Below are 15,277 nucleotides of genomic sequence, written 5' to 3'. Positions count from 1 at the left end.
GTTTTAAATTATATATTTATATATTTAAATTACTTATTTCTTATTTTCACAAAACATTCGCCACTTGTTTGCATTTACGCTTATTGTCGGCAGTTTTGTACAAGCTTACAGTTTTAAATTATATATTTATATATTTAATTATTGAATTACTTATTTTCACAAAACATTCGCCACTTGTTTGCATTTACGCTTATTGTCGGCAGTTTTGTAAACTGTACAAGCTTACTGATTAATTAGCATGCTAGTCAGCCAGTATCTTGAGATGGATGTTAATGAATTCGTATTCTGGTCAGTGATTTGATGATTATTTCATATGCAACGGTATCGCATTCTTGTGCTTGTGGTGGAAATGTCATCTAAGTATTTGAGAAAGTAAAATCAATGACATGTTTCCAAATACGATGTACGTTAACTTGTTTTGGTCGTATTGAAAACTTCTCACAGAAACTCCATCGTATGTGCTGTGATGGGTTCTGCTCCGTGGCGGATAAAATGGAGACTAATGGGACCGACGAGGTGGAGAAACTGAAGTCCAAGTTAATGTCAGCATGGCACAATGTGAAATATAGTATGTAACGAGAGATCTTACACATCACTAAAATGTTAATTTTCCGTGCATCTGACAGTCTTTCACAAGTCACAAAATGATGACATACCTGTACACGGGACTAATCATGACCGTTTTTTTAACCCTTCAAGGTTGGGTTCTTAAGTCAAAAACTGCCTTCAGCCATAATTCTCCTGTTTTCTTGTTGGGGAAATGCTACCACTTCAAGGCTGTGGGTAAGATGATTTAGATGAACATTTAAACCAATTAGATAATCTGTCACCCTTCACATTTTTTTATTTGTGTATTTTTAATTAATATATAATATATCTGGCATTTTTAAATACATTTTTTTCCCACCGATATTCCAGGAGTATCATGGAATGTGTATGCTAACTGTTGTCCTTAGATGATGAGAGCCCTACTGAGAGTTGTACTGCTGAGGCATTAGATGACGATGTTGTCACAGGTAATGTTGATGGATTTCGAAAGGACTTCACCTCACGAGTTTGGCTGACCTATCGGGAAGAGTTTCCTGGCCTTCCAGGCTCCACTCTCACTTCAGACTGTGGGTGGGGTTGTACACTCCGGGCAGGGCAGATGATATTGGCCCAGGCTCTCTTGCTCCACATCTTGGGTAGAGGTGAGATTGGGTCATATATATATATATCTGTGTGTGTGTGTGTATGTATTTATATGTGACATTAAGAGTTAAAATTTATAGATTCTTATTTTTAAAGGTATTGTTCACCCAAAAATGAAAATTTGCTGAAAATTTATTCACCCACAGGCCATCCAAAACATAGATGAGTTTGTTTCTTCATTAGAACAGATTTGGAGAAATTTATCATTACATCACTTGCTCACCAGTGAATCTTCAGCAGTGAATAGGTGCTGTCAGAAAGAGTCCAAACAGCTGATAAGAGCGTGATTCCAGTCCATCAGTTAACATCTTGTGAAGTGAAAAGATGTGTGTTTATAAGAAACAAATCCATCATTACGGCCTTTAGAGTCCTTAATAATGTTTCCTCCAGTGAAAAAGTACATCCCCTGTTGTCCTCTCACAACAAAATCCACCAACATATATGTTTAGAACTGTTCGTTTGTAAACCATGCTTGATCTGTGCATATTTCTCTCTTAATTCGGACTCAAATTTTGGCCGAAAGTTAAAAATGTCTTAATGATGAATTTATTAATGTTACAAACATGCAGCTTTTCGCTTTACAAAGTGTTAGATTGGATACACTAGTGTCGGTTGGATTACTTCATTTTTCAAATTTTTATTTTTGGGAGAACAATTTATGATTAATATTTTTTTAAATAAAATTACAGTTTTCATATGAGCTGCAAAAACAGTTCTGAGTTGTGTGTTGCTTAAATGTAAGTAGCCAAAGTTTTTATCGCTTAATTTGCATAATGAAATTCTGTATAAATCTTTCATTTCAGAGGTTGGGTATTTCAGTGTTAGAGGTTGTCACTCTCTAATGAATGAGTTCTCATATGATTGACGGAGGGCAGTTTTGTGTAATATGGTGAACAGGCCACGACATTTGCCAGTTTAATACCTTCATTCAAAAAACAACATTGAAGCATCATCCAGAGCCCACGTCTATAATGAAATATGTCATTATAGAAATATCTGTCTATAAAGCGGCTAATGGCTAATAAAATATACTTATTAGCCTATTACAGGCCTTGACAAGTAGCAAGGTCATTGCCTAATGGCCCCACAGCCAGGTCCAGCACCTTTATGACCCTCAGCACTTGCACTTACACTATTTCAGACACCCACTCTGTTTGTGAGGATAAAATGTTATAAAAATGAAATATTGACTACGCTGAATACCGTAATTGGACTTTTGTTCTTAAAGCACAAGCTCCACTGTCCATTTAAAATTTAAATATCTCTGTCACTCAGAGAAATCTAGGACAGACTTTTAGGACTTCTGAAAGACGTCTGCTCCATTGTTTCTTAGTGGATATAATTTATGAGGTAATTAACAAAATAAAGATTATAATTACACTACTCGTCAGAAAGTTTTTTTTTTTTTTTTAAATCTATCTTTTATGCTCACCAAGGCTCCATTTATTTGATGAAGAATACAGTAAAACAATAAAATGGAACATTATTAGAATTGAAAATTCTAAGTTTTCTGTTTTCATTTTAAAATGTAATTTATTCCTGTGATGGCAAAGCTGAATTTTCAGCAGCCATTTCTCCAGTCTTCAATGTCACATGATCCTTTTAAATACACTTTTTTTTCTTTTTTTTTAAAAATCTCTTTCACCAGACTGGATCTGGTCAGAAGCACTGACCTTGGAGCCCCTGGATACAGAGACATGGACCAGCAGTGCAGCACGAAGACTGGTGGCCACAGTAGAGGCCTCCATTCAGGGGGAAAGAGCGCAGGTCACCCAGCATCCTCTCTGTGCTGCTCAAGGAGGGGCTGAGGATGCTGACTCGTACCTACAAGAGGCATATCACCGCACCATTGTGTCCTGGTTTGGGGACGGACCCTCAGCCCAGCTGGGCATCCACAGACTAGTGAAGCTAGGAATGACATCCGGAAAACGTGGAGGAGATTGGTACGGCCCAGCAGTGGTGGCACACATACTCCGGTAAGAGTGCATTATAGATACTTATATATATATATATATATATATATATATGCGTATGTGTATATGTATATATATATGCGTATGTGTATATGTATATATATATGCGTATGTGTATATGTATATATATATGCGTATGTGTATATGTATATATATATGCGTATGTGTATATGTATATATATATGCGTATGTGTATATGTATATATATATGCGTATGTGTATATGTATATATATATGCGTATGTGTATATGTATATATATATGCGTATGTGTATATGTATATATATATATGTATATATATATATATATGTGTATATATATATATATATATATATATATATGTATATGTACTTGTATGTATATTCTTGTATATATTTTTTTGTTTTTAAGTCCTTTGTTACCCATTCCTCATTATGATGATTGTCAAATATCTCTCTTACCCTGTCACTCTTCGCTTTCTCTCAGAAAAGCTGTTGATGAAGCAGTAGATGCAATGCTGAAAGGGATAAGCGTTTATGTAGCACAGGACTGCACTGGTATGGAAAATTGAAATCTAAAATCTTTCACAGAACAGCAGAAGGTCAAACATGATTTACAAAAGAATTCCAATATTTACTAAAATTCAAACTAATTTTTATTTGAATGCAATTTTGCACTTCTGTAGAAATTCTTTATACAGCATAAATCTAGTCTTTACCATACATGGTTATTTTGGGTCCACAAATCTGAAACCACTTGTAAATTTTATTTAATGAGTTTCATTTAAATTTTACATTAAGCATAATTTTGTACCACACTGTGTGTATTGTTGTTGTGCTTTTTTTTAATGTAGGAAATTACTACTTTTATTCAGCAAAGAGTAGTAAAATTATATTCCAAATAAATGCTGTTCTTTTGAACTTCATATTCATCAAAGAGTCCTGAAAAAAAGTATTGTGGTTTTCACAAAAATTGTTGAGCAGCACAACCATTTTCAACTTTGATTAAAAAATAAATAAATACATAAATACAAAAATTAAAAAAAGGTTTCTTGTACAGCAAATCAGCATATTGGAATTGACACTGAAGTCTGGATTCATGGCTGCTGAAAATTCAGCTTTGCCATCACAGGGGTGCATTACATTTTAAAAGTTATAAAAATAAATACAAAATATATGACTTTTCAATATTACTGTTTTTATTGTGTTTTTAATCAAATAAAGCATAAGAGATTTCTTACAAAAACATTTTAAAAAATCTTACCCTAAACTTTTGAATGGAAGTATATACTGTATACAGTTTTGTTTTTCAATCCCAATATGAACAAACACTCCCAATTGTAATATTTATAAGCTAACTTACAAACATCATACTGTTGTAGATGAATCATCAATTGACACAAGTACAGTTAGATTTAGTAACAGCTGAATTTGTCCCACTTGACAGAAAGGACCTGTTTTGACCTCTGTGTTATTGATTGTCTTCAGTGTACAGTGCTGATGTTACTGATAGCCATTCAGGGCGGACAGGCAGCCACCGTGATCCTCAGGGACTCAATTCTGAAGCTGCCTCTGATAGTAGAGCTGTCATCATACTCATTCCTGTGAGACTCGGTGGAGAGAAAATCAACCCAGGATACTTAAGCTTTGTCAAGGTGAGGCTTTGGAAACCACCCTTACAACTACAAAGTAGATTATACAATGACAAAGAGAGAAATATTTGTTAAAGATGTGGCTATCGACTTCAATACTGTGGTCTTATCGACTCTCTTTCTCTTTTCCCTAGAGCATATTAAGCTTAGAGTACTGTATCGGCATCATTGGCGGAAAGCCTAAACAGGCCTACTACTTTGTTGGATTTCAAGGTTAGTCTTTTATAGGAGACAAAGTAAATGAATGCACGCAAAGAGAAGGTCAGCGCCATCAGAGTAGCTTATTTTATTTTCCCCGACCCCATCAGAAATGCTACACCATTCATCATGCTAGGGTATCAGAAATAGCGGGCTTTTTCCATTTACATAAGCAGCTTGCATAGATTTCAGAGCTACCCAGAGTAGCCCACTCTCCATCACCTTCAGTAGCCCGTGGAAACCTTCAGTTGTACATGTAGGTAGTCAATATTTACCCATTTACATTTTAGCAATTTGAAATACACTCCGCGATGATGTCTAAATGACAAGTAATACATTCTCCCTGCCAGGTTCAGCCTGCCGTCTGCATTCATCATATGCAAATGATCTAATATAATTGTGTGTTTGTAAAGGTAATTTCTCTACACCAAAATTAAATGACAGCCCCCTTTGCGGCATAAAGAATGTGCTTGTACAACCAGATTCGATTATGCAGCGTTTAATCCATCCGAGTTTAGGAAAGACCAAAAAAAATTCTCGCGTTTGATTATTTGAAACCCTGCGGAGGTGGGTGACTTTGAGCTGCTCTGCATAGAAATTGGGTAAGGATATGCATTATAATAATCACTGTGTTTTTTGAATAACTTGTCTTTTGTTTTGTCCTTGCAGATGACAGCTTGATTTACATGGATCCTCATTACTGTCAGTCTTTTGTGCATGTCAGCACAAGCGATTTCCCTCTGCAGGTAATGTGGAATTACAAAAAGCTGACCGCCGCACAGTGATGTGAATTTAATAGTTTCTGTACTTAAGGGTATGAATCTGAAAGTAGACCTCCACACTCAATTACCGAACACAAGAGATTTACACATTGTTCTGTACTTTGTATCAGGTCCAACTTATTTTATATAGCTCCAAAGATTTTATATTTCAGCATCATAACTTATTTTTACGCTTTTTGTGTGCTGTAGAAAGTGGCCTGGCAAAAGACAGAAATATTGGGCCATACTTTTAGCTCAGCTGTCTAAGCCTTTCAGATCTCAGGCAGAATTTAACATTTGTCAAAAAATGTGTCAAAAAGGACTATCTTTCATTTCTGCAATCTGGTTGTTTCGCGTGAACACGCATCGCTCATTTGGAACAGAACTGGGCTGAACAGTTTAACATACGTTACGTTGTAGACATTATGGACAAAAATGTCTAATACTTTAGTTGTGCATTTGGATCACTGTGATTTCATAAACAGATAAATAAATGGCTTATTTTGACTAATTTTAAAGGATTTTTTCTTCTTTAGTCTTTTCATTGCCCATCACCAAAGAAAATGCCTTTCAGTAAAATGGACCCAAGCTGTACGATTGGATTCTACTCAAAAAATGTTGAACACTATGAAAGAATTAGCAACGAGCTGTCAAAGGTGGGTAAATCTTTCAAAAATCTTTCAGAAATGTTGTTTCATATTGTAACAAACTATTCAAGATAAACCCAAGTTAAATGTCTATTGAAAAACAAGCAGTTTTCAAAGCATAATACAACATGTGGAACTGGCAGGCAAATGTAGAAATTCAACTGTATAGAAATAGCACGCTCTAACATTCTAAATATTCTAAATATCTAAATATTTTTTTATTTTTTTTAATAAATGCTGTTCTTTTGAACTTCATGATTTATTGATTTATCCTTAAGTCTTGAAAAAAATGTATCATGGTTTTCACAAAAATTATTGAGCAGCACAACCATTTTCAACTGTAAAATAAAATAAAATAAAAGGATTCTTGTACACCAAATGAATATTTTGGAATGATTTCTGAAGGATCATGTGGCACTGAAGTGTGTATTTATGGCTGCTGAAATTCAGCTTTGTCATCACAGGAATAAATTAGATTTTAATGTATTAATGTAAATTACATTTGAAAATATATTAAAATATACGATGTGACAATATGACCATTTTTATTATATTTTTAATCAAATAAACCATAAGATATTTCTTACAAAAACACCTACCCTTACCTACCCTAAACTTTTGAATGAAAGTATATATAAAAGTTTTTTAATCCCAATATGAACAAACACACCCAAATGTAATATTACATAATATAAGATAACTTACAAACATCATACAATTATAGATGAATCATGTATTGACACAAGTAAAATAAAATTTCGTAATGGCTATATTTGTCCCACTCACCAGAGAGAGGGACAGACAAAGGACCCGTTTCTGACCTCTGTGTTATTGATTGTCTTCAGTGTACAGTGCTGATGTTACTGATAGCCATTCAGGGCGGACAGGCAGCCACCGTGATCCTCAGGGACTCAATTCTGAAGCTGCCTCTGATAGTAGAGCTGTCATCATACTCATTCCTGTGAGACTCGGTGGAGAGAAAATCAACCCAGGATACTTAAGCTTTGTCAAGGTGAGGCTTTGGAAACCACCCTTACAACTACAAAGTAGATTATACAATGACAAAGAGAGAAATATTTGTTAAAGATGTGGCTATCGACTTCAATACTGTGGTCTTATCGACTCTCTTTCTCTTTTCCCTAGAGCATATTAAGCTTAGAGTACTGTATCGGCATCATTGGCGGAAAGCCTAAACAGGCCTACTACTTTGTTGGATTTCAAGGTTAGTCTTTTATAGGAGACAAAGTAAATGAATGCACGCAAAGAGAAGGTCAGCGCCATCAGAGTAGCTTATTTTATTTTCCCCGACCCCATCAGAAATGCTACACCATTCATCATGCTAGGGTATCAGAAATAGCGGGCTTTTTCCATTTACATAAGCAGCTTGCATAGATTTCAGAGCTACCCAGAGTAGCCCACTCTCCATCACCTTCAGTAGCCCGTGGAAACCTTCAGTTGTACATGTAGGTAGTCAATATTTACCCATTTACATTTTAGCAATTTGAAATACACTCCGCGATGATGTCTAAATGACAAGTAATACATTCTCCCTGCCAGGTTCAGCCTGCCGTCTGCATTCATCATATGCAAATGATCTAATATAATTGTGTGTTTGTAAAGGTAATTTCTCTACACCAAAATTAAATGACAGCCCCCTTTGCGGCATAAAGAATGTGCTTGTACAACCAGATTCGATTATGCAGCGTTTAATCCATCCGAGTTTAGGAAAGACCAAAAAAAATTCTCGCGTTTGATTATTTGAAACCCTGCGGAGGTGGGTGACTTTGAGCTGCTCTGCATAGAAATTGGGTAAGGATATGCATTATAATAATCACTGTGTTTTTTGAATAACTTGTCTTTTGTTTTGTCCTTGCAGATGACAGCTTGATTTACATGGATCCTCATTACTGTCAGTCTTTTGTGCATGTCAGCACAAGCGATTTCCCTCTGCAGGTAATGTGGAATTACAAAAAGCTGACCGCCGCACAGTGATGTGAATTTAATAGTTTCTGTACTTAAGGGTATGAATCTGAAAGTAGACCTCCACACTCAATTACCGAACACAAGAGATTTACACATTGTTCTGTACTTTGTATCAGGTCCAACTTATTTTATATAGCTCCAAAGATTTTATATTTCAGCATCATAACTTATTTTTACGCTTTTTGTGTGCTGTAGAAAGTGGCCTGGCAAAAGACAGAAATATTGGGCCATACTTTTAGCTCAGCTGTCTAAGTCTTTCAGATCTCAGGCAGAATGAAACATTTGTAAAAAAATGTGTCAAAAAGTCAAATCTTTTATTTCTGCAATCTGAACACGCATTGCTCATTTGGAACAGAGCTGGCTGACCAGTTTAACACACGTTACATTGTTGACAGATATTATGGACGAAAATGTCTAATGCTGTAGTTGTACATTTGCATCACTGTGATTACATAAACAGAGAAACAAATGACTTCTATTGACTAATTTTAAAGGATATTTAAAAAAATTTTCTTCTTTAAAGTCATTTCATTGCCCATCACCAAAGAAAATGCCTTTCAGTAAAATGGACCCAAGCTGTACAATTGGATTCTACTCAAAAAATGTTGAACACTATGAAAGAATTAGCACCGAGCTGTCAAAGGTGGGTAAATCTTTCAAAAACATTTTTTAATGGACACATTTCAAACATTTTGTTTTATATTGTTTTGATGTAAAAAAAAAAAAAAAAGACATGATAACTTTCATTTTTAATCTCATTGGTGTGCTTAAAATGACAAACTGTCCAAGAAAAACTTAACAGAAAAATATTGGCATTTTAAGCTGCAAAAAAAGGCTGTTATTTAAATGTCTGTCAGCAGGTGGCAGCATTCAACTACGTAATTGGAAACTGTCAGACTACTGTCAATGCGTCCAGCATAGACTACTGTGAGGGGATAATATTGTGTATTATTTTGTCCTTTTTTATTATAAGTAAGAATCTGCTATATCTACCTTTTAATTAAAAAAATATATATTAAAGGTTGATAAACTGTGTTTGTTAATGTGACAGATATTGCAGCCTTCATCGAAAGAGAAGTACCCTGCATTCACCATTATGAAGGGACACGGGAAGGATTATGAACTTTCAATTGCTGTAGAAAAGCAAGAATGGCCTTTCATCAGGGACACAAGGAAAGCAGGGACAACATCAGGGGACTTTGTGCTGCTCTGACACTTCAAACCAGTAATCCAAAACCAAGTGATACACCACAAATCAAGACTGGATCAGTCTGTATTTACACTGTGGGTCTAAACTATAGGATTCTTTGCTACACGGTCCTCATGCCATTTCAGAAAAAGCCCATTTAAAAAGACCGCAAGCAGTGCATGAGTTGACCATTTCACTGAACTCGTACTGAAATCAACACATCTGTCAGTATGTGCATGAAAGCAAAGTTTGATAAAGAGATGGTATAGTCATAGTCTGGAGTGCACATGGACCACATTTGATTTGATTACAATTATATTTACAACCTAAACACGTTTTTTATATAACGTATATACATATACATACACGACAAGAAAAAGTTCTCATTCCTGTTTCGTTTCTCTGGGTACATGTAGTTTTTTTTTTTTTTTTTAAACAATCAAAAAAATTTGAAATTTATACATGATATAGTGATTTAACTTCATAGAACTTATATTTTATGTTGACATGTTTTATGTTTTGTTAACTGGAAGGATAATGTGCCTTCACCAGTGAGTAGAAATCACTGTATCACATATAACTAAATACAGAGCCTAAATAACTCTTAAATGATATTTAGCAGTGGTAGCCATGTTGAAAAGCCCTCTCTGCCACCAGATTTTTAAGAAATATTAAATCCATAGCGCATTGATATGCACAGAAGCTGTGCTTAATATAAGATTTTAATTTTAACAACAAAACAGTGGTATTATGCCAATATGTGAAAGGATCATTTAAGAGCTGCAAAGATCTCATTAGTCTTTGATAGCTCAGTGTGTTATTTTTTAAAGTGTAATGGAAAACATAAATCAGCATGAATCAAGGAGTAATTTATTATTAAATTATGCCTTATTTATATAACTTCAGTTTTTTTTTTCATGGTTGTATATCATTTTAACAAACGTTTCAGCATGACGAAATTGTACTGACATATCAATTGTTGTGATTAACTTTAATTTTTGTTACAAACACCTTTGAACCAAAGCACTCTGCATTGAACAGAACTGTAACACTAGCTCTAACACCAGTGTTCACATATTGTATTTAACCAGTGTAACTGTGTTTTCTGTTATTTATGCAAACTTATTAATTCCACCATTTGTCAATTTGAAGGGTTTTGTAACTTACCACAGTGTATTGTTATATCATACTTTAATTGCGAAAATCATTTGCACAATGAACATTTCAGTTTTATAACTGCTGATTTCAGAATTGTACAATAAATCTAATATGGTTAAAAAAAAAAAGTGTTTCTACTTATTTGTCTGTAATTACTTAAGTTCTTCCTCTTACATTCCTTACTGTACAGCAAATTTGTTATTGACCTATTTTCAATCTTTTAACTCATCTTCCCCAACAAACACTGCAAATGAAAATGACTCACACTTGCTAACTCCCTTTCATAACCCATTCAACCAAAAGGAACAAATCTGTATCTGGTGATTATGCCATTTTCCGGGGGAAAGAAAATATCCTTGTGTTGGACTCAATGTTGCCATGGTTAATTCCTCTGTTTCTGTTCCATTTGAGCAATGCTTGTGCTATTTTCATGTTAAATACAAATTCTTATATTAATAAGGTCATGGCCTTCAATTATAGGGTCTGCTTGGGGGAACAAGTTACCCTTCTGTGGGACCAAACAGAATAAGTCACTGCTTGTCTCGCCACTGCATGTCGTGAAGACAGAAGCAGTGGAGCACAATAACCCCATCGTCTCATAGTGTTTTCCAGTGTCTGTGATCAGTACATTCATACTGGGCTGTATTTAGGAAACAAGGCATGGAGGAGAGAGAGGAAAAAAAGGAAGTTTGGGACATTAGGGGTGAGGCAACATGCGGGCTTTTCCGTCAGTGTTACATGAAAGGGCACTTGTGCTGGGAGGCATGGCGGCTTTGAGGAGACTTTGTGTTCTAGCTGTATTTACGATGCTGCGTGTATGAATATTTGATTAATGAGCCATGCTGTCCAGGGGGGGACTGCTGTATCCCAGCAGCGGCTACAGCACCATACCAGACCTCATTGCTCCGTTATAGCACAGCTGCCAATAGAGGCATTGATTCCGGCAGATGCCTTAAAATCTAATCTGCACCAGCGAGCAAATTCCACAGATGAAAGAAGCGGGATTCTATGAGAGGCTTCGTTCTGCGGGCAATTTGGATTGAATAAAGTTTTCTCTCTTCTCTCTCTTTTTGATATGCATTTTGACAAGATAGGATATGACATAAGGTTTTTGCTGCAGGCTGCAATGGTGAAAGTGCAGCCATCAATGCTGAATGGACTATCAACAATCAGTTCAGTGTTTATTCCGTTTTATCCTTAATGTCATTCTTTTCGTTTCTAAGACCATCTCTTGGGGAAGCCCAAGCTAAATTAGGCCATGCAGTTCATTATTTCCTTCAGATGGAAATGGACAGACATTAACTGCATTTACACATATTATACCAAGTCAAGGAAAGTCTTCTAAAAGAAAAAAAAAATGCTAAATTGCAATTTTAATGTGAATGTAAGGAAATAAAATGAAAATCATTTAAGTCCAAAGAAATGCATGTGTAAGGTTTAACTAGTAAAGTGTGTTGGCTTGACAAAGCCTAGTTTAAAAGTGTTTGAAAAAGAGAGACAGACAGACGGACAGATCGACGGACGGACAGACAGACAGACAGACAGATAGATAGATAGATACATAGATAGATAGACAGACAGATAGATGTCAGTAGATTACTAGAGCTAAGCTTTTAACCATTTTACTGTAACTTGACTGGTGTGCCAAAGCTCGCAACAGGTGTTTAGTGTGTTCCCATGTGACCGTTGATGGATTATACATGTACTTTCACATGTAAATTTACACTGACAGACAAGCAATGTGTTTGGCGTGAGCTCAGGTGGCAGCAGGGTTGGGCGTCTTGCACCAGGTGCTCTGCTGTTTGATTTATACCCCTTCTAGAACTCTAGAATGCTGGGAATCATTCAAACAGGTACATGAAATTAAATCCTGATGTTATAGCAGTGTGGTTAAATATATCTGCTCATACATGTAAATACTTTTTTTTTTCCCGGACCAAGCTGATTTCTTAAAAGGGATAGCTCACCTGAAAATGAAAATTCTGTCATCATTTACTCAACCTTAGGTTGTTCCATTTGTATGACTTTTTTCTTGTATGATTTTCTTCTGCTGAACACACGCTATTATATTCCGAAGAAAAAAGTTTCAACTGTGTGTTTGTCCATACAGTGAATGTCAATGACTTTCATCAGGGATGAAAATAGTGAAAAAGATGTAAACTGCTCTGGGAGTATGCACATTTTAAAGCTGGAATTTGATTTTATGTATGTACAGTATGTATGTATGTATGTATGAATTATCAGCTTTAAAATTTGGATTGAGGATTTATGATAAAAAACCACCCTGGGCCCTGTATATAGATAACAGATTTAAGCAGAGTTTATTAAATTACAAAAATTACCAAATCAATAAAGAAATATATTACTATAGTAATAATATTATTGTACTGTAAAATGAAACATTTAATAATAATAATAATAATACTTTTGTATTATATTAGTTTAATAACTTTTTTACAAAACAGAAGTAAAATGACAACACTAATATTTATAGCTGACTTAATTTCTTACTTTCAAACATTAAACCATAGAGCTTTTATTTTGCTCACATGTATAGACAAAACCACTGAGACATTTTTCAAAATATCTTCTTCTATGTTCCTCAGAAGACAGAGGAGAAAGTCATACAGGTTTGCAATGACACTTTTTATTTCGGAGTGAAGTATCCTTTTAAATTTTTTGTTTTGCTTTTTCCCACCACTATTGTACTATTTCCCACTACTGAGCACCCAAGCCTCCCCTGAGGAGGGTCTTTGGCCAGCCACAACCCCGTTCCCACTCTGCCGTGACAACACGGGGCGCCCGGAGTTAACATTTGGATAACAGATGTGTGTGCCTGTTTTCATATGCCTTTCGGGTGACAGGACATCACAGGGGCTGTTTCTTGCATTTCTTGGGCTATATGGAGCAAACACTTGTTTCCTCATTCCCCTCTCCTCTCAGGCATGGCCGACCCCCTGTCACGATTTACTAACCAAATCCATCCAGAGCTGGCGGGAGCAAAGGCTTGAAAGCAGGGGATATTGCCTGTTGTTGGGCCTGTCGAGTCAGCTATGTGTGCTCCACAGTTGAGATGGAGGCTTTGGAGGGGGTTGGAGTATCGTTAATGCACACACAGACATTCATTCCAATGAGAGGAGACACTTCACACCACAGAGAGGCACAACATCTATCTCACAGACACACTTTTGTCATCCAGTGTTTCTTTGCAGTCATAAAAACATATCCAAGGTGTACTGTCTGTGCATTTTAGTCAAAGTTAGCACTGAAATTCTTTTCCCAGGTGCACAGATGAAATCATGTTGCTTGTCTCATTACCTTAGGCTCCATAAGGAAGCAAGACACTGTAAAACTCTGCCATTAATTAACAGGGATATGACAGTAATTGCAACAGTGAATAAACTTAATCAGCGTCTCCCCTAAAATGTCCACTTGATGTTACAATGAAACCTCTGCAATAAAGGGAAAACGAAGAGAGATAATAACATATTGTTATTTTAGCCTATAAATTTAAAGCGCTAAATGATGACTGTAAACATAAACGTGAAATGCTAAAAAGTGAAAAGTTCATATACAGAGCTAAAAAAAACCTGATCACTTGAGTCACTGTGTATATCAGTGTGCAACACCTATAGAACAGTGGTTCTCAACCAGGGGCCCGGGGCCCGCTAGGGGGCCTCGAGATTACATAAAAAAAATTAAAAATAAGAAAAAACCAGCATTAAAATAAGCTAAACAATTAAATATCAAGATATACCTTATTAATTTGCCCCTTAACAGTTTTTTTTTTCTTTCTTTGAAGAATTATGGTTCCTATACTGTCTAGAAAAACCTGGATATATGAGGTAGCCTAATTTTTAAAAGTGTTATTGTTAGACTTGGAAAAATCATGTAAATTATTCAAATCTTTCAACTCCATAGACATCTTTATGAAAACACACATTTTTATACTTATGTCATGCTCTAAAATATTTAATCAGGTATCAAATAAAAAAAATCTTTATCCTTAATTCTCATACAGTAAACAACTGGGAAAAAATCATGGGGCCTTTTTAATATTGTTGTGGACAAGGTTAATAACCACTGGCACAGAAGCAACTTTTAACATTTGTTTACATCTTAGTCTTTTCTAATGGCAATTAATGGATTTGCTTAATATAAAATAATTAATTAAAATGCTAATACTTTATACTGAAGTATTTTAAGCGACTTCAAATGAGCAAGAATGTTGTTGTTCCAAATATTAAGGAAATCTGATTTATACAGACTTATACAACATTTCAATAAACAAAAAGTTGATGTTGAGGAACTTACATTTTAGAAACAATATTTTCAGTTTCAGTTCTATTTTTCCTTCACCAAAGAAAATAGTTCCAAACAAAGTCAAATCAGTATCAATCGTTATTGGTGCCTTTAAGCAGTGAAGTTTTTTTTTTTTAATGAATCAGTCAATGATTCCAATTAATTATTCAAAGACTCATAATGCACAAAAAAGATGCCTACTGCCATACCAATGTAAACTGCAGAAAGGATCACTGAAAAATCTCC

General features: G+C 35.3%; 1 protein-coding gene across 2 annotated transcripts in view; it reads left to right on the top strand.

Moving 5' to 3' along the window:
* The window catches only part of LOC107692386 (cysteine protease ATG4C-like), a 13,832-nt gene extending 3,226 nt beyond the window's left edge, over positions 1-10,606 (top strand). Inside the window, exons 2-11 of one of the 2 annotated variants that reach the window (XM_016491421.1) lie at positions 445-568; positions 700-783; positions 957-1,190; positions 2,840-3,167; positions 3,629-3,699; positions 4,630-4,796; positions 4,928-5,006; positions 5,661-5,737; positions 6,289-6,408; positions 9,434-10,606. In XM_016491421.1, the coding sequence (XP_016346907.1) occupies positions 457-568; positions 700-783; positions 957-1,190; positions 2,840-3,167; positions 3,629-3,699; positions 4,630-4,796; positions 4,928-5,006; positions 5,661-5,737; positions 6,289-6,408; positions 9,434-9,595 (1,434 nt within the window). In that variant the 5' untranslated portion in view covers positions 445-456 and the 3' untranslated portion in view covers positions 9,596-10,606. Of the gene's footprint in view, positions 1-441; positions 569-699; positions 784-956; positions 1,191-2,839; positions 3,168-3,628; positions 3,700-4,629; positions 4,797-4,927; positions 5,007-5,660; positions 5,738-6,288; positions 6,409-9,433 lie in introns of both variants that reach the window. The other variant, XM_016491420.1, reaches the window with a different exon arrangement.
* Positions 10,607-15,277: the final 4,671 nt, after the last annotated feature.

Source organism: Sinocyclocheilus anshuiensis, unplaced genomic scaffold, assembly GCF_001515605.1.
Source record: "Sinocyclocheilus anshuiensis isolate Anshui unplaced genomic scaffold, SAMN03320099.WGS_v1.1 scaffold70, whole genome shotgun sequence".
Taxonomy (NCBI): Eukaryota; Metazoa; Chordata; class Actinopteri; order Cypriniformes; family Cyprinidae; genus Sinocyclocheilus; species Sinocyclocheilus anshuiensis.
This window is presented reverse-complemented; position numbering and strand designations above follow the sequence as displayed.